This window comes from Cucurbita moschata, unplaced genomic scaffold (genome assembly GCF_002738365.1).
Source record: "Cucurbita moschata cultivar Rifu unplaced genomic scaffold, Cmos_1.0 Cmo_Scf00003, whole genome shotgun sequence".
Taxonomy (NCBI): domain Eukaryota; kingdom Viridiplantae; phylum Streptophyta; class Magnoliopsida; order Cucurbitales; family Cucurbitaceae; genus Cucurbita; species Cucurbita moschata.
The window spans coordinates 3,490,637-3,513,325 of NW_019268519.1; the positions used below are offsets into that span (position 1 = coordinate 3,490,637).

General features: G+C 38.0%; 3 protein-coding genes across 4 annotated transcripts; all 3 read left to right on the forward strand.

Annotated features, from left to right (window-relative positions):
• Positions 1 to 2,148: 2,148 nt before the first annotated feature.
• Positions 2,149 to 3,843, forward strand: LOC111441167 (protein ALP1-like). Its single transcript, XM_023078120.1, has one exon. The coding sequence runs from the start codon at positions 2,215 to 2,217 to the stop codon at positions 3,634 to 3,636; it is 1,422 nt and encodes a 473-aa protein (XP_022933888.1). The 5' UTR covers positions 2,149 to 2,214; the 3' UTR covers positions 3,637 to 3,843.
• Positions 3,844 to 4,341: 498 nt separating this feature from the next.
• LOC111432157 (serine/threonine-protein kinase tricorner-like) lies at positions 4,342 to 10,656 on the forward strand. Its single transcript, XM_023068989.1, has 13 exons — positions 4,342 to 4,889; positions 5,191 to 5,365; positions 5,545 to 5,628; positions 6,512 to 6,753; positions 6,843 to 7,086; positions 7,232 to 7,311; positions 7,398 to 7,482; positions 8,244 to 8,375; positions 8,463 to 8,576; positions 8,957 to 9,001; positions 9,100 to 9,184; positions 10,102 to 10,155; positions 10,261 to 10,656. The coding sequence occupies exons 1-13, from the start codon at positions 4,699 to 4,701 to the stop codon at positions 10,347 to 10,349; spliced, it is 1,620 nt and encodes a 539-aa protein (XP_022924757.1). The 5' UTR covers positions 4,342 to 4,698; the 3' UTR covers positions 10,350 to 10,656.
• Positions 10,657 to 11,878: 1,222 nt separating this feature from the next.
• Positions 11,879 to 21,729, forward strand: LOC111437526. Of its 2 annotated transcripts, none has more exons than XM_023075539.1 (15): positions 11,879 to 12,128; positions 13,959 to 14,476; positions 14,568 to 14,847; positions 15,181 to 15,479; positions 15,772 to 15,954; positions 16,226 to 16,975; positions 17,081 to 17,166; positions 17,266 to 17,325; positions 17,422 to 17,510; positions 18,383 to 18,961; positions 19,436 to 19,510; positions 19,629 to 19,699; positions 19,804 to 19,861; positions 20,210 to 20,465; positions 20,674 to 21,729. In XM_023075539.1, exons 2-15 carry the CDS (start codon positions 14,046 to 14,048, stop codon positions 21,378 to 21,380), a joined length of 3,924 nt encoding a protein of 1,307 aa, XP_022931307.1. In that variant the 5' UTR covers positions 11,879 to 12,128; positions 13,959 to 14,045; the 3' UTR covers positions 21,381 to 21,729. The 2 variants fall into 2 exon arrangements, with proteins under 2 accessions (XP_022931307.1, XP_022931315.1); XM_023075547.1 differs by having other exon boundaries at positions 18,395 to 18,961.
• Positions 21,730 to 22,689: the final 960 nt, after the last annotated feature.

The following is a 22,689-nucleotide window of genomic DNA, read 5'->3' on the forward strand; positions in this document are numbered from 1 at the left end:
TTTTTTTTTTTTTTTTTTTTGTCAGTTTTTCAGTTTTATGATCACGTTTTAAATGGGGGCTTGCCTTGTTTTATTTCCATATTTTAACCGTTCCCTAATTTGAAAATTAAAAGAAAAAAAAATACATTTCATCATTAAGCTATTAATGTGGGTCCAAAATTCCTTTTTTCTTTTGTCATTAAGTATTTTTGGCTAAAAAAAAAAGCCATGATTGACATTATAATATTTTTATTTATTTTTTAGTTCAATTTTATTATATTTTCATGAGTTTGAATTCATTTAAACACGTGTTTTATAAAGCTAAATTATGGTCTAATCAACCATATAAACTTTAAATTAACACTCTAATATTTAAAATTTAATTCGTTATATTTATAATAATTTAGTCCTTTAATAATTTTGTTTGTAAATGGTCAATTCCCCTTCAAATGCCTTTTTAAAATTACATGTTAAAATATAAAATTTGTTTTTATTTTTATTTTTATTGAAATGTATTTATGACGTAAGTATGATTGCTATATGACCCCAGCCTCTTGCGTCAGCTGTGATTCCTTCACGTTTATTCTTATTTAAATTATAATTTTGGTTTTTTTTTTTTTAATTCCATATATTAGATGGAAAATAATAATAATTATTATTATTATTCGTTTAATTAAACTCAAATTGAAAAAAGTCAAAATTCATTTATAAAGTAAAGTAATTAGTCTTACCAACTGTCGACCATTTGATTAATTCCAGTCAAATTATTTAATTAAGACTTCGTTAAATATTAACCATCCAGTTGAAAAATTAATTAGATAATTACTTTTTTTTTTTTTAATTAAGCCTATAATTTATTTATTTATTGTAAACAATGGATGAAAAAACAAACACAAGATTATAAATATTTCAATTTTTTGGAGACAATTATAATTACTGAAAATAAATTATTAACTGTAAAACAGTAATATTATTTTAAAATAAAGTATTGTTTGTATCCATTTGACTTTTTTAAGTTTAATTCTAGATTAGTTTTTACAAAAGAGTTGGTCAAATGACTGGCAAGTCAACTAACTGTCCGCAATATATAATATTTTAATTAAATTTATCTCATACATGGTTGACTTTTTTTTAACTTAGGTTAAAATCTATTACGGTGGCTAACGTGATTAGTACTCGTATAAATAAGAGAGAACACTCACACGAAAAATTACAAACTCCCGATTCAACTTAGCACGATTGACGGTTATTACCAATGACAATTTTCAGTTGTTTGTTCAGTTTTAGTGTGCGGTATTTCTCCAAGTCTGATTTACTTGACTAGACGTATCTACTCTCGTAGTTGATAGATAGAAACCTCTAACAAGTTAAACTCACTGTTAGCACATATTGTTATATTTGAGCTTTTCCTGAGCAATGTGCATTCTTACACGGATCTTTTGCACTGCCTCGTTGGTAACTTGAACTAATTCAAGACCCACCAATTCACTTTCCCCTACTTCATCCAAGCATAACGAAGTCCTGCACCATGTCCTAGACACGAGCTGGTATTCCAACGAGGATGTTGGGCCCAAAGGAGGGTGGATTGTGAGATCCCACGTTGGTTGGAGAGGGGAGTGAAACATTATTTATAAGGGTGTAGAAAGCTCCCTTTAGAGGACGAGTTTTAAAAATCTTAATGAGAAACTCAAAAGAAAAAACTCAAAGAGGAGAATATCTGCTAGTCGTGGACTTGAGCTATTACAAAAAAAAAAATAATAATAATAAATAATAATTAATTTCATAAATGAAAATTCCACGTGTTTTTATAGCATTCCATAGAAGCAATATAAAAATAATAGAATATACGCATAAACAAGGAAGAAGGTTCGTGGATCCCAAGCCATTTCCAGCCCGACGCGGCTGGGTGGTCCGCGTGAACGCGTTCCCTGTGTGACCAAAAGTAAACAAAGCCGGAACCTTCGGCTCCATCTTCCTCAACCCAGCCAAATCCCTTAACCCAATAAATATATATATATATATATTTTTTAATCCAAAAAAATAATAAAAATAAAAAAGAAGTGGGTCCCACACCCCAGTCGCCGTCAAACTATCCTTGACGCGTCCCCACTCCCCCACACGTTTCCCAATTTCATTTCCTTCTCCGTTCATATAAATAACATCCATTTCCCCCAAATCTCATACTCACTTCCTTTTTCTTCCGTTCATACCCAATTCCAAAAAATTTAATCTTTCATGGAAATTAGTTCGTTCCCATTTCTTAATCAGGACGATTTGTTGCCCATCTTCAACCTCTTCTCTGAAATGGACGACAATTTCAGTGTGAATCAAAGCCCCAAAAAGCGGCGCCGACAAAACGACGACGACGACGACCACCAGACTCAATTCAACAAGACTTCTTTCGACGACGACGAGTTATTAAAGCTCCCCTTCTGGTTCGACGATGACAAACAACAACACTGGATTATGGAACAAAAGCCCGAATTCCAGGTTTCCGATGAGAATTTGACTCAATTCGTACCTAAAAAGCCCCGCCGTGCAACGCCGGAAAATACCCATTCGTCTCCGGCGAAGGGTGGTGCTGGAACACAGCACCGGCGGCTATGGGTCAAGGATAGATCCAAGGATTGGTGGGATCAATGCAATCACCCGGATTTCCCCGATGAGGAATTCCGGCGGGCTTTTAGAATGAGTAAAGCGACATTCGATATGATCTGTCAGGAATTGGACTCGACGGTGATGAAAAAAGACACAATGCTTCGTGTCGCGATTCCTGTCCGGCAGCGGGTTGCGGTATGTATATGGCGGTTGGCTACCGGCGAGCCGCTCCGGTTAGTGTCGAAACGGTTTGGGCTTGGAATCTCGACCTGTCATAAATTGGTTCTTGAGGTTTGTTCTGCAATTCGGAAAGTTCTAATGCCGAAATTCCTGCAATGGCCGGAGGAATCAAAATTAGCGAAAATCAAGCAAGAATTCGAGTCGATTTCAGGAATTCCCAAGGTCGGTGGCTCAATTTACACGACCCATATCCCAATAATCGCACCCAAGAACAACGTCGCCGCTTATTTCAACAAACGCCACACAGAACGCAACCAAAAAACATCATATTCCATCACCGTGCAAGGCGTTGTCGATCCCGCCGGCGTGTTCACCGACGTATGTATTGGGTGGCCGGGATCCATGCCGGACGATCAAGTTCTTGAAAAATCCGCCCTTTTCGAAAGGGCAAACATGGGTCTTTTGAAGGATGTCAGCATCGTCGGAAATTCAGGGTACCCATTAACGGATTGGCTTTTGGTGCCGTATTCAGCGCAGAATTTGACATGGACCCAACACGCTTTCAACGAGAAGGTATCGGAGATTCAGGGAGCGGCGAAGGCGGCGTTCGGGCGGCTGAAAGGGCGGTGGACTTGCCTGCAGAAGAGGACAGAGGTGAAGCTGCAGGAGCTGCCGGTGGTGCTCGGAGCTTGCTGTGTTCTTCATAATATTTGTGAGATGAGGAAAGAAAGGTTCGATCCAGAGCTGAAATTTGAGTTTTTTGATGATGAAATGGTGCCGGAGAACAATGGGGTTAGATCTGCGAGCGCCATTCAAGCTAGAGATCATATTGCTCATAATCTTCTGCACCATGGGCTCGCTGGGACTGGGTTTCTTTAGGGAGTTCTAGTTCATCCTCGTACACTGAAGCTCTGTTTTTTTTTTTTTTTATAAGCTTTTACATTGTTTTTTGGCTATAGATTGGCATAGTCATGTTTAAAATAAGTGACTTTGAATGTATACTTGTAATTTTTTATAACCCTACTCCGTTTTCTTATCCATCGACACAATGCACCTGGCTCATCTCGAAGCCAAATTTGAGTTATAGTCTTGTTGTTCAACGCTTCGATGCATTCCCTCGTCCTACACATAAAGAAAGAGTGCAAAAGCTTTGACTTCTAGTCTTCTCACAGCTCTTTATCCATCATGCTAGCGAAAAAAGTGAGTCGAAAAGGGATTCTTGGGAAGATTGAGCATACATTGTCCGGCCGTAGGTGTCACAAATCCAAATTAACCCCTCAATGTTAAAAGTGAGTGTCACGTAATCGCAAAGTTCACTGCTAAAAAAAGTGAATAATTTGTTACAAATGATTACAATGTCAAGTGAGCTATATTAAACAAACATTCATGTTAATTAACCCTCCTATAGTCCGGTAACAATTTGAATAAATCTTGAAGAAGTATTGTGACATAAGTTTTGACTCATGGAAATTAGTGTGTATTACCATATAAGTATTTAAAATGTAATGAACTGAATTGAAAATAAAAAAAGTTATTAAATAAAAATAAATGAGAACATAGTAAAAGAATCAACCTAAATTCTGGTGCCACTCTGTGTGTTGTCCGTCTCGATTCTTGGCTAGAACGGCATTGAATGAAGAAAGCGAGCGGAAATGGGGGAATGCCACCTGCAAGACTGTGATGGTTAGAGCCATTCCATTGCAAAAACTGGGAAGGAACCAACGAATCCCCATTTCCCACTTGTCAGGTCGACAAAATGGGGTTTCAAACGAACAAAAAACTCGTCCGCTTTGTTAATTTTGTGAGGCCCCCTACTCCTCCTCCTCTGCTTCCTTCTCACCCCCAACATTTTCACCAAATTTCACACAAACCGAGACAGAAGCCTCTGGTTTTGGAGACCCATCAAGAGGAATCGAGAAAGAACAAGAAAAGGGTTATTATATGGAGAATCATCAGGAGGTTGAAAGCGAGGAAGAAGATGGAGTGGCGGAGGAGGAGGAGGAGGAGGAGGAGGAGGAAGAAATTGGAGTCGTGGGTTCGAGCTTGACTTTGGAGAAGGTCGCTGCGGCTAAACAGTATATTGAGAATCATTACAAGGCTCAAAAGAAACATATTCAAGAACGCAAAGAGAGGTTTGATCGCTTTCTGATTTGATTTGATTTCATGGGTTCTGTTAACACATGCAGTGATTTTGAAAGCTATACCCATTTGTGCAACACGTTGTGATAATGATTTTGATCATGTTCTTCATATTTGATGCATTTTGGGAGATGGGTTTGTTAGGAATCACGGATCTCAATGGTATTGAGCATAAAACTCTCTTGGCTTTGCTTGTCGCATACTTATGAACCTATGATCATTCTTTAAATTAGCCAACGTGGGACTCCATCCCAATTCCTAGCTTGGTTTTCTGAACTTGTTTGTTATTTGTAGGCGTTCCTTGCTAGAAAGGAGGTTGGCATCTTCAGATGTCTCAGAAGAAGAACAAATTAATCTATTGAAGGATTTGGAGCACAAGGAGACTCAATACATTCGTCTCAAAAGGAATAAGATTTGTGTTGAGGATTTTGACCTTTTGACAATTATTGGGCGAGGTGCTTTTGGGGAGGTAGGAAATAGAAATGATTTTGAAATGATCTCTTTATACAATCTCATAGATGGATGAACAGAGTTCTGTTCTTGACATTTCATATTGATATCTCTTGAAAGCTATAATGAGTTGTCTAATTCTTTTTAGCCAATCTGGGAGATGACATTGTTTAATGTATATTAAGTGTTGTTTTACAGGTTAGACTTTGTCGGGAGAAGAAAACAGGCAACATATATGCTATGAAGAAGCTGAAGAAATCAGAAATGCTCAGTAGAGGACAGGCAAGATCTGATGTGCATATGATAATTTCTACTTCTAGATGTTTTAACTTCCATGAAATATCTTCTTTAAATTTTTGTCGTGAATGATCGTTGGAGAGGGGAATGGAGCATTCTTTATAAGGATGTGGAAGCCTCTCTCTAGTAGACGCGTTTTGAAAACCTTGAGGGAAAGTCCGAAAGGGAAAGCCCAAAGAGGACAATATCTGCTTGTAGTGGGCTTAGGCTGTTACAAATGGTATCAGAGGCAGACACTGGGCGGTGTGCCACCAAGGATGCTGAGTCCTGAAAGGGAGTGGATTGTGAGATCCCACATCGGTTAGAGAGGGGAATGAAGCATTCTTTATAAGAGTGTGAAAACATTTCCCTAGCAGATGCGTTTTAAAAACCTTGAGGGAAAGTCCAAAGATGACAATATTTACTAGGGGTGGACTTGAGCTGTTACATACTCAGATGAGAAGAAAATGGTGGATTGTGAGACCCTACATCGATTAGAGAGGGGAACGAGTGCCAGTGAAGACATTGGATCCCAAAGGGGGATGGATTGTGAGATCCCACGTCGGTTACAGAGGGGAACGAAACATTTTTATAAGGGTGTGGAAACCTCTCCCCAGCAAACACGTTTTAAAAATCTTGAGGGAAAACCCAAAAAAGACAATATCTACTAGCGGTGGGTGGGCTTAGGCTGTTACATGCTCTCAAATGAGAAGAAAGTTTAACAAAACAACTTCCATCTGATCGCGAATTGTAATCTTTTAAGATGTCTAGTAGCATGCTTTATCAAGAGTAATGTTATCATAACCATTTATCTATGCATCATTATAGCTTCTGCGCCATGAGAATGTTCAGTTTACCTTCTCACACTTTTCAGCTATCTATTACATAGGTTGAACATGTCAGAGCTGAAAGAAATTTGCTTGCAGAAGTTGCAAGTCACTACATTGTGAAACTCTATTATTCCTTCCAAGATGCTGAATACTTGTATCTAATCATGGAGTATCTTCCTGGAGGTGACATGATGACTTTACTGATAAGGGAAGAAACTTTGACAGAAATCGTAGCCAGATTTTACATCGCTCAAAGCGTTCTAGCTATCGAGTCGATTCATACACATAACTACATTCACAGGTTAGTTGATTATGTCGTGGAAATTCACCAACAAACTAGATTGCATCTGTACTAATGTGCTTCATGCATCTGTTCATCTAACTTTTCAGAGACATAAAACCGGACAACCTTCTTTTGGACCAAAGGGGTCATATGAAACTGTCTGATTTTGGTCTTTGCAAACCTCTTGACTGTTCAAATCTATCTTCTATAAATGAAAATGAAGTCCTTGACGACGATAACTTGCACGACACGGTGGATGTCGATGCAAGCGTTCCGGGGAAGAAAAGTGGGAGGCGTTGGAAGAGCCCCCTTGAACAACTTCAACATTGGCAGATTAACAGAAGGAAACTGGTAATGTGGAGCTCAATGCATACTCAGTGTTAACATAAACTAATTTTTCAACTAACAAACACCAGCAAGTTCTGTTCTTCTGGCTTTCGAGAACCCAAATGTCGGATTATACTTCATGTTCTATGTTCTTGTTTGTTAATGCTAGGCATTCTCCACGGTTGGCACTCCAGATTATATAGCTCCAGAAGTGTTGCTTAAAAAAGGATACGGTGTTGAATGTGACTGGTAAGTTCAATCCTTTTTGAGCCTTTTCCATTGAAATTTCCCAACAGTATCATGAGAACAAGTTCTTATACCTATCCTGGATGCAGGTGGTCTCTTGGTGCAATAATGTATGAAATGCTTGTTGGTTATCCACCATTTTATTCTGATGATCCAGTAACAACATGCCGAAAGGTTAAATCCAAAACTACACTTCTTGAACTTGTTTATGGATAGAACATCTGATTTTGTTGTTGCTTTCTTCCTCGAACGATGTGACTATATGTCTAAACCAATCGAGCGATGCTCAGGTTGGTTGTTAACGATTCTCTTTAAAAATGAACGAGTAACATTTAACTAAACCAACGAAGAACGATCCCTAAAGTAGAAAGGGGCAGAAGCATCTGACATTGTTTTGAATGCAAAGGGGGTGACATATGTGATACGTCAAGTATGACCCGGAGAGATACATGCTAACTGTGATGTCCCACATTGGTTAGGGAGGAGAACAAAAATGTGGAAATTTTCCCCTAGTAGATGCATTTTAAAGCCTTGAGGGGAAAGCTTGAAAGGGAAAGCCTAAAGAGGACAATATCTGCTAGCGGTGGGCTTGGGCCGTTACTAACTATGGGTAAAAAGCAGGAACCACTATGTAATGAATTTCGGGGGGTTACAAATCTCTTATACTACTATTAATCGACAGAGCGGAACAACCAAAATCCAATGAAGAAGTTTCAAATAGGAACCAAAAGGCATGAGTGAGGCAAACGTTTGAAATACTATATAGAACTAAAATCTTTCATCCTAGTTTCGAAATAAGTTGTTTGCGTCGAGAGTCCTATAAAAGCTTTCGAGTTCTTTCATCGCTATCAAGGGAACTTTATGTACTAGTTTGTAGCCCTTTTGCTACATGATCAGTTCTTAAATGTTCTTTCCCTTCTATCTTGTACTATCAGATTGTGCATTGGAAAAATCACTTAAAATTCCCCGATGAGATAAGGTTATCACCTGAAGCAAAGGACCTGATTAGTAGGCTGCTTTGTGATGCAGACCATCGGCTTGGGACCGGAGATGTCGACCAAATAAAGGTCAGTATCATAGTACTTTCCGACAAATAAGATAAACGTTCATGTTCTGTTTTTAATGTTTAATAAATTGACAAGCAAACCTACTAGACTCATCCTTGGTTCAAAGATATCGAGTGGGACAAACTCTATGATATAGATGCAGCATTTAAGCCTGAGGTCAATGGGGAACTTGATACGCAGAACTTCATGCAATTTGATGAGGTGAGGTCTTCTACATAACTTTTTGTATTTGCTTAAATCTTGACCAACGTTTAGTTCAATGAATATTCCTCCAACGGTTCGGTGTGGTGTTTAAACGAAGACCATTGGAGTCAACCAGAGGTTGTTGATTCAAACTGTGTGATGCTAGTGTCGAGGATTATTGAAAGGAGTAGTCCCACCTCGGCTAATTAAGAGGAGAATCATGGGTTAAGCAAAGCCATGAGAGCTTATGCTCGAAGTGGACAGAATGATACCATTGTGGAGAGTCGTGGTTCATATAGGTTACAACTTAGAAAACCATGGACATATATGTTTGGTAATAACTTATTTTCTGGTCATCTAGTTTTCTAGATCCTGAAAAGGGTGCTGCTGTGTCTTAGGTCGATCCACCGCCAACGAGAACGGGATCTGGACCAATAAGGAAGGTTTGTGATCAATCTATTACCCAACTATACCTTTCTACATGAAGAGCAATTGCTGTATTTTATGTTACATCTGATTGTTTCCACCAACTTTTTGTTAGATGTTCTTGACTCCTAAAGATCTCAGTTTTGTTGGTTATACATACAAAAATTTTGATGCTGTCAAAGGGCTACGCCATTCATTTGGTAAGAGATTTCTTTCTTTCCCTATCTCATTCTTCGGTTCCCGCCCCGTCCCCTCGTATAGGACGTGTAACGGTTCTATGTGATGAAGGAACTTATGCTGCTGCCTTTTTTAGCTATTTCTGTATCATAATCTCTCTCAGACATTATGCACATCATCGTTTATCTTTCAACAGGCTAGAGCTTAAAATGTTTTGATGCTCATAAAAAATGAAACTTGCATGCTTACTGATTGTAAGTGTGAGATCCCACATTGGTTAGAGAGAGGAACGAAACATTTCTTATAAGAGTGTAGAAACCTCTCCCTAGTAGACGCGTTTTAAAACCGTGAGACGGACGGCGATACGTAACGGGCCAAAGCAAGCAATCTCTATTAGTGGTGGGTTTGGGCTGTTACAAATGGTATCAGAGCTAGAGATTGGGTGATGTGCTAGCAAGAACGCTTGGCCCCCAAGGGGGTGGATGGTGAGATCCCACATCAGTTAGAGAGGAGAACGAAATATTCCTTACAAGGGTGTGGAAACCTCTCCTAGTAGACGTGTTTTAAAACTGTGAGGCTGACAGCGATATGTAACGGGCCAAAGTGAATAATATCTACTAGCGGTGGGCTTGGACTGTTACAAATGGTATCAGAGTCAAACATTGGGCAGTGTACCAGTGAGGACGCTGGTCCCCAATGGGGGTGGATCGTGAGATCCCACGTTGGTTGGATTGGAGAAAGAAGCACTCCTTATAAGGGTGTGGAAACCTCTCCCTAGTAGATGCATTTTAAAATCGTAATACTAACGATGATACGTAACGGACCAAAGCGGACAATATCTACTAGTGGTGGGCTTATTTCTAGTGAAAACAGTTTGAGTTAAAGCAAATTTGGTAGAATCCATCTAACGTTCTCGTTTGTCTAATCCCTCGCATTTCAGATTTGAACTCAACCACCAGCCCGATTCGGACTTCGTCAGTTGACTCAACACAAAGTAAGAGATTCATGTGAACTATACTTATCGATATCGACACATATCGACGCATGCTTTTACATCATTTCGTGATGAGTTTGTTACCAACGTGGATATCTTGTACAGGTGACTCGGCACTGAACTACTCAACGACGTACTCAACGGGTGATAGGGAAGCCATACTGGGATCATCTGGGGATGCATTGTCACAGTAAAAACGTCAAAAGAGGGCTCGTGAGATCGTGAGCTTTGGTTTAAGAACTCAAGACCCCACCCACCCTCGTTCCCTCCCTGCATAGGGGAAGGAGTGTGTGAGATTGTGAGGCTTCTGAGGCCTTGTGAGTGCCCAGGTTGGCTGATAAAAACTAGCCTTCTCTTGTGGCAGTTTGCCCACATTTTTGCCTCCTCCTTTGTGTTCTTCACAAGTTGTTCCCAAAATCCTTCACTTCTTACCTTTTATTTGTATACCATTCAAAGTTTATCATGTTTATAAGTTTATTCAATCAATTTATTATCGTCCGAGAATGCCGAAATTGAAACTTTTTTAAAAGTTGAAGGACTAAATTGAAACTTTTTTAGAAGCGAAGGACTAGAAGTAAAATAGATAAAAGTTAAAAGGCCAAAACTCATTTGAACGATATCTCAAAAAGGAGGCAATATAACGAGGACAATATAACAACGGTTCCTCGATTGGATTCTTGAAATTAGGAGTGTTCGTGGGTTGGATTGAATCATGTTGAGACATTTTTTCAAATTTATGTTTTAAACAAATGTAAAAAGAATCGCAAAATATGTATTAATTATAATAAAAAGTATGAAGTTAAATAAATATAACTATAATATTTTAAAATTAACAATAATACAAGTTAACATGGGAGAATCTTTGTTTACAGCTTCACATTCTAGTGCCTAGTCAGATGATGAAGATATGCCGACATTTGCTCTTTGGTAGCCAATTTCGAATTAGTGATTGTAAGATCAAGCACGGATCAAAAAGCCTCAATTAAAGTTTTATAAGATCAGACATAAGTTAATAAGACAGAGCATAAGTAAAAGATGAAAGCACTGTACCAGAAAACCAAACCTTTGATAATTCAGTCTTCGGCTATGTAAGAGCTCTATGGCATCTATGGAATAGCAGTTAGTGCTGCTTGATTGACTGTTTGGAAGGTAGGATATTGGGATCAGACTGATCATCATCATCAGGTTGGATTCAACTCAATCATAACCTAATCCAATTAAGTTTACAACTCAGCTCAAACCAAACCATTTGATTTGGGCTTAGGTCGATCAGATCTTTTTAATATCCATTCAAGTATATAATAGATCGTAATTTTCAATTTTGTGTCTAATAAATCTTTAAATTTTAAAAATTGTAACAAATTATAACATTCAGTTTTGTGTCTAATAATCTACTGCTTTTTAATTTTGTGTATAATATATGGTCGGTGTATGATATTTATTAAAAAAAAAAAAGGAAAAAAAAATCCATTTTTATATCTAATTTTGTTAATTTTAAAAGGCATTGTATTAAAAATTCAATAACTTTATTTAATATCAATTATTTTTCTAAAATTGTAATTAAGTTTGTAATTGCACTTAATTTTGGTCCGGTTCAAACCGAGCATGAAACCCGATTCGACCCGGTCCAACTGCTATCGCCCCAAAAGACTCCGATTCCCAACACCAGTTTTAATTTATATACCCAAATAGTAAGATGGGCATATTCGTAATTTAGGCCTGACAATTTTCATTGCCGATCAAAGCATTGAGCTTCCTCCTCCATGGCTTCGCATGAACAACCTTCAATCTGGAGCTTCAACTCGTGCATAAAAAATTAAAAAAAATTTGTTGTTTATTTTTTTTTTGAAATTATTATTTGTGTCTACTACTGTCCCATTTCGTAGGAATTTTCCAAACCCTTGAATGCCCCGGATCGTTGTAGCTTCAATCGAGCGCGAATATCAACGATTTGTTTCGGATTGGAAGTTGAGGTAGATTCATTTTGCTTCTCAGTTTGATTTAAAACTTCGATCGAATTCAATTATTTTGTTTTTTTTTTCTGTTATTTCTTAGTATGTCTGATTGTTTGAAGTTGGATTGAAGGTGTTCTCCGTATCTCGAGAATTTAGCTTCTAGGGTTCCTTCGTTATTTTTGGTTGGGTAGTTATTAAATTAGGTGTAATTAACATAAGGTCAACGAAGTAGAAGGGAAAGCTTGTTTAATTAATTTTGGAGCTTCGAGCTGGAAATACTTTTCTAGCAGAATCTTCATCTAGATGGGCAGGTGAGTTGGTTATTGGAGTCAAGTTTATGAAAGGAAATGCCGTGGAATAGACATAAAAGTTGCATATATGGAGCGGAATACTATATGATGAAACTTTGTTGTTTCCGGATTTTACACTTAAAAATCCTGTATTTACTTCATTTTGTTGTACTTAGATTTTAGTCTATTTTTATTACAATTTGTGAATTTTGATAGATCTTGGACTCTCCAAGTGATTAAAACGCTAATGAACTATATTGCGGTGGTATTGATCGAATAGGCTAGCTATGTTGAAATGCATTAGTTGATCCAACTTCGTGCTTTTACTTTTTTTAAAAAATTAATCTTCTCTGGTTTCGTTATCTAATGCTAGTTCACTTTGAATATTGTACTTTTTCCTTAGTGTGCATTATTGCTACCATAACCATAAATCCTGGCGTATTGAATCTGCAGCTATGTCTATTGTGCATTTTCACTTTCAGGATTCTTAAAGTGTTGTGTCTATGGTCAACTTGAGTATAGATGAACTAGTTGAAGCATTTTGACATTGGCAAAGAGGTTAGAAGTTTGAAACCCCAACTCCATGTCATGGAGTTGAACTCTAAGAATAGGGTCATGATATGAGGTTATTTGTATTCAGTGGAGGGGCGAGGTATATGCACGTGGTCAGTTACCTTAGCTCGAGCGGATTGAATTTCTCCAACTTTATCTTTAGAAATATTTGAGTTTCTTACATATTTTTTCATCTTACAAATATTTAAGACCCTCGTAGATGTAATACCTGGCTGGAACTTGTAAGCATGTTAACATGAAGAAAATATAGATGGGATTTGATTCTAATGACCGCCAGTATGTGGATAAAATTGTCCTCTGTTTTCTATGGTTTGCAATTTGATCGTGGTTTGGATCTTTTTTATGTTGATTTTATTTAATAGATAGTTTCACTTTTGAAAAATGGATTCACACTTCAATGTGAGTATCCTCACGTCAAGGACCAATTTTAGCAAGTAGACAATGTAATTTATCAAGTTATGCCTGTAGAAGTGAGGATATGAAGGTATCTACAGGTACCTTGGTTCATATAATGTGGGAATTCAAGATTGTCTTGGACCGGGAAATTAGTTCTGACACTAGGCACAAGTTATCCATTTAGTTGACTAATTACATAAATCCAGCCGTTATCTTCACCCATCTCCTTTTGTATGTAAATATCTTTTCAATAAAATTTCTCTTTAAAAAAAGTATTACATACCAGTTAATTAGAAGATTGGTCTTTTATTTTATTGAGATAGTTTTATCTTACTCTTTTATACTAGTTGAGTGATACGGAGTAAATAGAGGAGACAATCTTTAGTTTCTGTCCCAAAGTTTGTGTTCCCTAGAGTAGGATACTAATCCAATAGGATTTCAGAGCTTTGCTTCTTTTCCTGTATTTATCTACTTGAATGCTTGTAATTTTTTTCTCTAAATATTCTGGATGTGAAGTTCTGTTCATGCCTTCTTACATTAATGAGTTTTGATTCTTATAATTTTTTTTTTTTTTTACAATCTTGGATAGGTAAACCATCTTTCTGTTTCGAAGCATGGGTTAAAAGATCCTTGCTGTATGTTACTATGCTTTCTTGGGCTATGGTATGGATGATGCATGGACTCTAACCGGATGGTGATGCCTAGCAAGTTTGAATTTACTTCAGGTAGCCCAGATAGACCATTACACTCTAGTGGGCAGCGTGGAGCCCACATGGCCGTTCCACTGGACAGATCAAGTAGCTTTCGCGAGAATGGGGAGAATCCAAATTTATCTACTCTTCCAAATATGTCAAGAAGTGCTTCTGCTGTATCACAAGGAGACGTTCTAAATTTCTTGCAATGTTTGCATTTTGGTCGAAAGTTGGTTGCTACTGATGAAAAGTCTAATCGCCCAGGGGACTTCAGCAGGCAGTTACATCTTGCTCTTAGTATGTCCCCAGACGATTCTCCATCTAGTTCTTCAAAAAGTAAATTGGCAGCATCCGTGATGCCAGAAGAAATCAAGCGGATGAAGGGTAGTCTACGTGAGTGCTCTATCAAAGCCAGGTAGTTCTTCCTAAACTTTGCATTTTGAAATCAAAATTTGTCGAAGTTCTTTGTTAGATCCTTTGACTTTTTTTTTTTTCCTTCGGAACAGGAAACGGTTAAAAATTTTCAACGAGGCCTTATCTGTATTTAACAAGTTTTTCCCGAGTGTACCATCAAAGAAGAGGTCACGTTTAGAAGTTTATAATAATGAGCGATCCAATTTCATTTTATCTGGTGAGCGGTCAGCTAGGGGGCAAGTAGGTAAGTTTGGAAATCAGAGTCATGCAGTCACTGGTGTTTTTGAACATGAGATGCAGAAACCTGAAGAACGAATAAAAAATGCTATGCCGAATAAACGCACAAGAACTTCATTGGTGGATGCAAGGGGGGTTTGTACCTTATTCCTCTTACATATTTATGTTCTTTCAAGGCTTTTGATTCAATATTTTGACCCTTTTTCATTTTGTATATGTACGTTTTATATGGTTGACCCATTATATAGTTGTCAAATTGGCTTGCCTTTTTACATTTGCCAAATCTCATTGACACCCATATATTTCTTGTCTAAATCTTATGTCATACTTCAATGTCGTTTGCTTACTAGTAGATTTTTCACAATGTTATTTAGATGTTGTAGTTTCCTTGAATTTGTGCTGAGATTTATGTGAAGTTCAGCTCCTCTTCTGTTGCTTGACAGTTTTCATGGACTTTAAATTCTACAGATGGATGTTCGTGGTAATGCTCCTGTGAGACAATCTGGAGCTGAAGATAGGGAAAGAGATGCACTAAGGCTTGCAAATAGTGGTGCTGTTCAAGGTGAAGATAGGAGTTTATCAATTGGCGTTGATGGTTGGGAGAAGTCAAAAATGAAGAAAAAACGATCTGGAATAAAGGCAGATGTCTCTTCGAGCTGTCAATCGACCAAACCAGCAGATAGCTATGATGAAGTTAAGCAACAATTGCAGCAAAGACCTGTTTCTGATGCTCGATCGCGAATAAATAAAGATAACTTTGGGTTTAGGTATAACTTTCTGAGTCTTGTAAACATCCTCTTATGGCCACACTATTTGACCATGTGGCTTAAGACATATATTTATGCATCAATTTGTTTACGGTAATGAATGAATTAGTTGAGTCTACAATAAATTAGTCATATACTCAGATAAATGTCACGGATACTTCTGATAAAGATGATGCGTAGATGCATGCATGCTTGTCATTTATATTTTTCTTCATACCATGGTTTGATGCTTGAAGCTTGCATAGTGGAGAATTGCCCCTTGGAGAGTGATGATTATATGTGCTTTATATAGGCCAGGGGCTGCTAATGGAGCTTCTGGTGTTGGAAAATCTGATGGTGTTGCCCAACAAATTGGCTTGGGTATTCGTTCTTCCATGTCCAGGACTGATTTGGATGCCAGTTCCCTTGTCAATGACAGAAGAGATAATTCTATTGGTTCAGACAAAGAAAGAGTCAACGTCCGGGGTGTTAATAAGTATATCCCTTCCATACTACAAATAAAATATATATATATATATATATATATATATATATTTTAAATGATCCAAGCCACCTATTGCGTGGTCCTTTGGATCTTTTTGCTGCATTTTTACCACTTTCACATTCACTTTCCTTCCTTTTAATTCTGGGATCTTGGTTTAAGTTCTATTCCAGGCATTATTACAAATTTGAGATTGAGAATGTCCTTCACCTTGGTTTTCTATTTTGATCATGCACTCACGAATTTCTATCCATCAACTGTTTAGGTCGAACGTCCGTGACGACTTCATTTCAACCAGTCCTACAATAAATGCTAAAGTGAATCCATCTGTTCGTGCTCCACGGTCTGGTTCAGGCATTGCTCCAAAATTTTCCCCGGTTGTTCACAGAGCAGTTGCTTCTAATGATTGGGATATGTCAAATAGCGCAAATAAGCCTACTGCTGCTGTTGGTGTGAGCAATCGCAAACGCATGACATCAATGCGGTCCTCATCTCCTCCAGTTTCCCAATGGGCAAGTCAGAGGCAGAAGATCTCCCGTGTTGCAAGAAGGACCAATCTTGTTCCTATTGTTTCAAGCAATGATGATACTCCTCCTTTGGATAACGCATCTGATGTTGGGGGTAATGATAATGGCTTGGGATTTGGTAGACGCATGTCTGGCAGTTCTCCACAGCAAGTGAAAATAAAAGGCGAACCATTATCCTCGGCTGCCTTATCTGAAAGTGAGGAATCTGGAGCTGCCGAGATCAAATCGAGAGAGAGGATCCGAAAATCGGATGATTTAGATGATAAATCTGAACAAGGTGGTAAAAAGGTATCTTCTTTAGTTCTGCCAACCAGGAAGAATAAATTGGTTGATGAAGACGTTGGAGATGGGGTTCGAAGACAAGGGAGGAATGGGCGTGCTTTTACTTCCACTAGGTCTCCCGTGCCAATGACAGTTGAGAAGATCGACAATGTAGGAACTGCAAAACAGCTTAGAAGTGCCAGACTCGGATATGATAAAGTTGAAAGGTTAAACTTATTTTGCATATATAAAGTTTCTAGCTTATCTAAGAAATTTCATTGTGTTATTTCATCTGGTTTCAAAATTCTCATTATTTTTCACACTCCACTCAGCAAGGCAGGTCGTCCACCTACTAGGAAATTTACTGACCGCAAAGCATATAAACGTCAAAAGCCCAATGTGGCGACAGATTTTCTTGGTAATTGAATTTCAGATTTGAACAGAAACTTCTTTGTGAGTGTGAGAATTCCTCCCTCATATCAGATTTTTCTAATCATGTTTGGTTGAATTTTCTTAGCTGGATCAGATTATGGGCATGAAGAGCTATTGGCTGCTGCTAATGCTGTAAAAAATCCTGGTTTGTTCTTATATTTCATGTATACATATTTCTGGACAGATTTCAAATATTATTTTGTTTTGTATGCTATATAAGTTAATCACACTGCAACAACAGGTCGCACTTTTTTCAACCCATTTTGGAGACAGATGGAGCAATTCTTTCGTTTTATATCTGAAGCAGATATTACTCACCTAAGAAAACAAGTATGGCCTACTTTTGCATTCTACAATTACTTTCTTCTTTTATTCTGCCCCTTTTAATTAAACCCATCCGGTAGAAAAAGATGGTTTTTTCCCTTCTTGCAAATGCTATGAATATATTATATGAAGTAATTTAAAGATAGAGGTAGGAAGACGCTCACAGTTTGGTTTTGTTTCAGATAAAAGCTGAAACTAATTAGGTAATTGTAATAGCCCAAGCCCACCGCTAGCAAATATTGTCCTCTTTGGGCTTTCTCTTTCGAGATTCCCCTCAAGGTTTTTAAAACGCATCGGGGCTAGGGAGATGTTTCCACGCCCTTATAAAAAAATGTTTCGTTCCCCTCTTCAACCAATGTGGGATCTCACAATTCACCCTCCTTCGGGGCCCAGTGTCCTCGCCGGCACTTGTTCCTCTCTCCAATCGATGTGGGATCTCACAATCCACCCACCTTCTGGGCCCAACGTTCTCGTTAACACACTGCCCAATGTTCACCCCTTCGGGGCTCAGCGTCCTCGCTGGCACACCGCCCAGTGTCTGGCTCTGATACCATGTGTTGGCCCAAGACTACTGCTAGTAGATATTGTGTTCCTTGGGCTTTCCCTTTCGGGCTTCCCTTCAAGGTTTTTAAAACGCGTCTACTAGAGAGAGATTTCCACACCCTTATAAAGAATATTTTCGTTCCCCTCTCCAAAGTACGTGGGATCTCACAGTAACTTTCATTTAGTCTGGGCTCCAATTGATTTTCTTGCCTTTTCATCCTTGGTTTCTATGGACAAATCATTTCTTTGACCATTGTCGTCTGAATTGGTTAGGTTTAAAAATTGCTGCAGTTTTATGTCAAAGCTTATCCTAATTTTTTGAAGTTGCTGCTTAGTTTCTCTTTCAGGGAGATCTCGAAGGTACTGCATCGGAGCCAAAAGTTGTTTCAGACCGGGACAGTTACAATATCAGTCGTGATAATTTTGAGCACGTTGACAATGATGAAAGAGGAGAAGTTCCTTTAGAACATATAATTCACGAGTTAAAAGATCATACTGTAATTCCTTTATACCAGAGACTCTTAGCCTCATTAATTCCAGAGGAGGTTGCTGACAACGAAAGTGAAGACACCAAGTTCGATAGTTACGGAATGCCCGAGTTAGATGAAGATTTTAAACCAAACAAATTGAGTCACCAAATTTCACCTAGTTCTCAGTTTTCTGGGCATTCTGCTAATGATGATTATAACATGAGAAGGGGACCAGGATCAGATCAATACATGCCTGAAACAGATAGACAGGGCATCCCAAACTCTGTTATGATATTGAACTTATCTAATTCCCTGAACGGCTCGATCTCTAATCAAGCTTTTATGCCTGGAACAGCCTGTTCAGAGTTTCAGTATGATGGCATGCAGTTGAATGAGAAACTTCTGTTGGAGATTCAAAGTATTGGAATTTTTCCAGATTCAGTGGTATGTTTACTATCGATAGATTCTTATGGCTCTCATCATCTTGTCGAATAGCTGAAGTGGTTTTATATGTGAATGAACAATAAACATTTAACTGCTTGCTGAAATTTTTAAGTCTAGGTGTTAAGATTGGACTTGCGAGTTCTCTTTTTAAATATTAATGTCACATTGTACAAATAGCTCTGTGTTCCCATTTTTAGCTTGTATATTTTGCATTATAAGAAGGCCCTAGGTCCCTGCACTACTTCCTTCAAGTCTTAAATTGAAAATATGTTTTTCTAATTTAATAAATGTTATGGAACTGCTAAATGTTTAAGAAGTATCTACGCGACTCATTCTTTCTATTCTGGTCCACGTATTCCGTCAGAAGTCTTGGATCAGTTGCACATACTTCGTCCCAGTTTCATTCTTTCTGTTTTATCCTTTGTAATTATTAAAAAAAAAAAAAAATTGAAATAATGGTCTGTGCTTTTTCAGCCTGAAATGTTGCAGATAGAGGAGGAAGAGGTCATCAATAACATCCATCTGTTGGAAGAGAAGAAGAATGAGCTGGTATTCCTTAATTCAATGAGTTAAAACTACCAAGTTGCATCGATTCTTGCTGTGCTTATATCCATATACTTGTCATGGCTTTTATTGTACCGTGCGTTTTATTCATTGATGCAAATAGGTTTCAAGAAAGAACTCTTTGCTTCACAAACTGCTCCAGTCTGTCTTGGCTTCAAAGCAGCTTCAAGAAAAGTATAGTTTCCTCTTTGGACTTTTTAATGCATAGCAGCACTTTAACTTCCATTAAATCTTTTGCATATTCAAGGTGTTAAAAGCATTTTTTTTAATCCCTACAGAGAGTTCGAAAGGCTTGCCATGGATAAACTTGTTGCGATGGCTTACGAGAAGTATATGGTAATCTTCCCTTTCAGCTTTATATGTTAAGCTTCCACAACTTTATGGTCTTTCCTATTTGTTTCATTTTTTATTCCATTGTCCTTAATTTAGCACATGAACTTCTAGTGACTGCTGCCAGCGATACATGATATATTTGAACCTTTTAAAGGATAATAATGGTTTGAGATAACTGATGAAGACGTAATGGGAAAATGGATAAAGCAAGATTTTATTTCCTCATACTGTGGCTCTGTTTCCTTTTCCCCCTAGAATAAGAACTATTAACTGGTAGAAGAAAATAATAAACATTGTTTTCCTTCAAGTTCTTCGTATGGAAACATAAGTTACAAAATTATGGGTCAACAGGCTTGCAAAGTTTCTAATGCCTCTAGTGGAAAGAGTTCCAGTAACAAAATGGCGAAGCAAGCTGCCTTGGCATTTGTTAAAAGAACATTGAACCGATGTCATAAATTTGAGGATACAGGAAAGAGCTTCTTCAGTGAGCCTTCATTTCGAGAGATATATTCTTCCTGGTCTGTCAATTCCAATGGTGAAAGACAGACAGATCCTGTGGAGGGTGAATCGTATGCCTCCATTCAATCTCTGGATGGCAGAGTCTCAGGTGTGTATTAAGATTCCTTGTAGAAACTCATGAAATTCTGTTAATAATCGTGTGATATCTTCAACGTGAACCTCAAAAATGTCATATACGCAGAATTCTGTCGTTCTGATTTTTTTCATTTGAATTTCTTTTCTCGTCATTTTCATGTATATATTGTGTATGAAATAGGTGTAGCAAAAGTCGTCTATAAAATTTGTCCCCTCTGTAGCTTTTGCAGGCTCACAGCATAGCCCTTCACACTTCAGTCAGAATGCAGAAAACCACGATATTACATCTGGCAATGTGCTTCCACCTGCTAATCACCAAGCTGAGCGAACTGGTGGAAGAGAAGAATTATGGTCAAACAGGGTAAAAAAGAGAGAACTCTTGCTTGATGATGTCGGTAATGCAGGTGCCCCATCAGTCATTGGGAGTTCTATTTCAAGCAGTGCAAAAGGAAAGCGGAGTGAAAGGGATAGAGATGGTAAAGGGCATAACAGAGAGGTGTCATCTAGAAATGGAACTAAAATTGGTAGGCCAGCACTATCCAATGCTAAAGGGGAAAGGAAAACTAAGACAAAGCCGAAGCAGAAAACTGCCCAATTATCAATTTCTGTTAATGGCCTTCTGGGGAAGATGTCAGAGCAACCAAAACCATCATTGTCTCCTGTATTAAAATCAAGTACTTTGACTGGTGGTTCAAAAGAAAAGGATCAATTTGGCTTTGATGGACTCGATGACCCCGAGTCCTTAGATTTATCTAATCTTCAATTACCGGGAATGGACGTATTAGGTGTTCCTGACGATCATGATGGCCAGGCTCAGGATCTGGGTTCATGGTTAAATATTGATGATGATGGTTTACAAGACCAAGATGACTTCATGGGCCTTGAGATTCCAATGGATGACCTCTCAGAATTAAATATGATGGTTTGAAGTTGCGTTCCTTGTATAGTCTTCAAATCTTGTTTATTAATACCTTACAAACTAAAGGGTGACAGGTAGTTGCATAGTTATTGGCTACCGATCCAAATTAGGTTATTAGATTCTTTTGAGGCTCCTCTTCAAGTTATATTTCAAGTAAATCTTTCGGATGTTTCGAGTTTTGATCCTGTATTTAGTTGGTGACTTCGACTGTAAAGATAGTCTTGTTCAACCTACAAGTTAGTATAGTCATAGTGATATGCAGGATACACAGTATCCTTCATGTAGCTTTTTGATCAGAGAATGATACCTCTTGTACATAGACTTTATATTTGAAATAAATCTGCATCTTATTCTGCAAGGATCTGGAAATTTGTTTGTAAATTTTATTTCCTATTTTCTTATGGTACATAATTCTTTTAGCATAGATAATCTGCCAAACTGCTGCAGTGGATGTTATAATAGATACTGCTCTACAGAGAGGAAATTGCCATCAAAATCTGCTTGGGAACGTAAGGTAAGGTTTTAAAGTTGCAACTTTTAAATTGAATACCCCTACTGATATTATTGCTTGTGCTTGGAAATTATCCATCTGAATGATATACTTCCAAGAGGACCATGAAGAAGACACTTGGTTCGAGGTACATTTCGTGTTTTCTGAGGAAACTGTTGATGTCCGAGAAGAAATCGAGTCCTAGTTGCAACCGTATAGAGGATCCTGATTCAATAGCCTTCTTGATTGATCTGTTGATTGTCTTGCTGCAGGTCTTCAAACCATTCACATATGACACTGGTTTCCACTTTCCGTACCTTGATGTTACCAAAGCTAATGCATTTGCGGTCACTACAAAAGCTTGAGGTAAACAAGTTCCAGTTTCTCTTTTTTTTTTTCCAGCCCCTTTAAGACGGAAACTTGAATACTGATTGGATACATCTTAGTCTTACTTATATAATTGAAAGGCAGGAGAAGGGGGAAAAAAATGATGTATAGGTGTGAGATCCCACGTTGGTTGGAGAGGGGAACGAAGCATTCCTTACGAGGGTGTGGAAACCTCTCCCTAACCAGACGCGTTTTAAAAATCTTGAGGGAAAGCCCGAAAGGAAAAGGCCCAAAAAAGGACCGTAGCTGCTAGTAGTGGACTTAGACGGTTACAAAAGGGTATACTGATAGCCTTTTTTTTATACGCTTACTTGCAGATCTCCGATTCATCCACTTGAAAAATAGTTTAGAATTTTCCTGAGGTAGTACCAAACCGGAATACATTTGCCTGATCGCTCCAATAGCACGAGGCAAATAAAATTTCAAAAGTAGGATGTTGGT